Here is a 2,596-nt window from a genome sequence, read left to right as displayed (position 1 = left end):
AGAGACGGGGTTTCACCATGTTGACCAGGATGGTCTCGATCTCTTGACCTCGTGATCCACCCGCCTCGGCCTCCCAAAGTGCTGGGATTACAGGCGTGAGCCACCGCGCCCGGCTAGGACACTCTCTTTAATAAGTGGTACTGGGAAAACTGGATATCCATATGCAAGAGAATGAAACTAGACCACTATCTCTCATCATATTAAAAAAGTCAGCACAAAATGGATTGAAAGTTTAAATTTAAGACCAGAAACTATAAACCTACTAGAAGAAAACACAGGAGAAAGGCTCTAGGACATTGGTCTAGGCAAAGATTTTATGGCTAAGATCTTAAAAGCACCGGTAACAAAAACAGGCAAATGGGACTATATTAAACTAAAAAGTTTCTGCACAGCAAAGGAAACAATCAACAGAATAAAAAGACAACCTAGTGAAGAGGAAAAAAATATTTGCAAACTATTCCACTGACAAGTAATTAATATCCAGAATATATAAGGAACTCAACAGCAAAGACAATAATAATCCCATTAAAAATATCTACCCAAATCCTAATTTGAATAGACATTTTTCAGAAGTAGACACACAAATGGCCAACAGGCATATGAAAAAATTCTCAACATCACAAATTATTAGGGAAACACAAATCAAAATCACAATGAAATATTCAGTTAGAATGGCCATTATTAAAAAGATTCTTTAAATAACAGATGCTGGCGAGGATACAGAGCAAAGGGAACTCTTATATTCTGAATGTAAATTAGTGCAGCCATTATGGAAAACAGTATGGAGGTTTCTCAAAAAACTAAAAATAAAGTACTCCCAAACAATCTCATAATCCCACTAGTTGGTATCTATCCAAAGGAAAGGAAACTAGTGTATCAAAGGCATACTTGCATCCCCGTGTTTATTGCAGCACTATTCACAATAGCCAAGATATGGAATCAACTTGTGTTTATCCGTGGATAAATGGATAAAGAAACTAGTACATATACTCAGTGGAATACCATGTAGCCATAACAAAGAATGATATCCTGTCATTTGCAGCAACATGAATGGAACTGAAGGTATTATGTTAAATGAAATAAGCCAAGCACAGAACAGGAAATATTACATGTTGTCACTCATATATGGGAGCTAAAAGAGTTGGTCCCGTGGAGGTAGAGAGGAAAATGATAGTTAACAGAGGCTGGGAAGGGTATGGGGTAGGGAGAAGGGGAGAATGAAGAGAGTTTAGAGTACAAACATTAGAAGGCATAAATTCTAGTGTTCAATAACACAGTAGGGTGATTATAGTTAACAATCTGTTGTATATTTCAAAATAGCTAGGAGATTTGGATGTTCCTAACACAAAGAAATGATAAATATTTGGGGTGATGGACATCCTAAAATACCCTGATTTGATCAATTATACATTGTATGCATGTATCAAAATATCACATAAATACATATAAGTCTATAGCAATAAAAAAGTGGAAAAAATGTAATTTGGTTCAAATTCTTACAATGGGACAGGCACGGTGGGTCATACTATAATCCTAGCACTTTGGGAGGCCAAGGCAGGTAGATCACTTGAGGTCAGGAGTTTGAGACCAGTCTGGCCAACATGATGAAACCCCGTCTCTACTAAAAACACAAAAATTAGCCGGATGTGGTGGTGCCCACCTGTAGTCCCAGCTACTCAGGAGGCTAGGGTAGGAAAATTGCCTGAACCCAGGAGTTGGTGTTTCCAGGGAGCTGAGATTGTACCACTGCACTCCAGCCTGGGCAACAGAGCGAGACTGTCTCAAAAAACAAACAACTCATTCCATCCTGGGTGACGACAGCAAAACTCCATCTCAAAAAAAAAAAAAAAGGTTTCTTTGGCCAGGCACAGTGTCTCACGCCTGTAATCCCAGCACTTTGGGAAACTGTGGTGGATGAATCACCTGAGGTCAGGAGTTCAAGACCAGTCTGGCCAATAATACAAAAAATTAGCCGGGTATGGTGGCACACACCTGTAGTCCCAGCTATTCAGGAGGCTGAGGCAGGAGAATCGCTTGAATCTGGGGAATAAAGGTTGCAGTGAGCTGAAATCATGCCACTGCATTGCAGTCTGGGTGACAGAGCAAGACTCCATCTCAAAAAATAAGACAAAAAAATCTTACAGTAAATGATCCTTGCTTTGGTGGAAGAAAAGAAGTTGGAGAAAACATTCTTTCCTTTTGATTGGGCGACATTTGCAAAATGTCTGTTATAATACAGTTTATCTCTTTCTCTTTTTTCCTACAATGTATTTTCTCCTCTCTTATAGGAATGATTTCCCTGATGAAAAGATCCCTACCTTGAGGGAAGCCGTTGCAGAGTGCCTAAACCATAACCTCACAATTTTCTTTGATGTCAAAGGCCATGCAAACAAGGTACAGTTTAAACTATGGACTTCACTTTGTTAAAAAGCCATCTTATTTCATTGCTAGTCATTTCCAAAATTGTATCTGTTTTGTTATTTATTCTTTTTAAAAATTATTTTTATAAATTATATTTGTTTAATGGAAGTGCACAATGCAGAAATCTATATTTAAGGAAACAATAAATTATGGAACGTTTTAACCTTTTATAGAA

At 38.0% G+C, this 2,596-nt stretch overlaps 1 protein-coding gene across 2 annotated transcripts in view; it reads left to right on the top strand.

Annotated features, from left to right (window-relative positions):
* The window catches only part of GDE1 (glycerophosphodiester phosphodiesterase 1), a 21,501-nt gene that overhangs the window by 9,295 nt on the left and 9,610 nt on the right, over nucleotides 1-2,596 (top strand). For both annotated transcript variants that reach the window (XM_017534284.2, XM_017534285.2), the window contains exon 3: nucleotides 2,289-2,394. In XM_017534284.2, the coding sequence (XP_017389773.1) occupies nucleotides 2,289-2,394 (106 nt within the window). The remainder of the gene's footprint in view (nucleotides 1-2,288; nucleotides 2,395-2,596) is intronic.

The sequence above is a fragment of the Cebus imitator genome, unplaced genomic scaffold (genome assembly GCF_001604975.1).
Source record: "Cebus imitator isolate Cc_AM_T3 unplaced genomic scaffold, Cebus_imitator-1.0 Scaffold85, whole genome shotgun sequence".
In the NCBI taxonomy this organism is placed as follows: domain Eukaryota; kingdom Metazoa; phylum Chordata; class Mammalia; order Primates; family Cebidae; genus Cebus; species Cebus imitator.
Note: the sequence above shows the minus strand (reverse complement) of the source record. Positions and strands in the feature narration are given on the sequence as shown.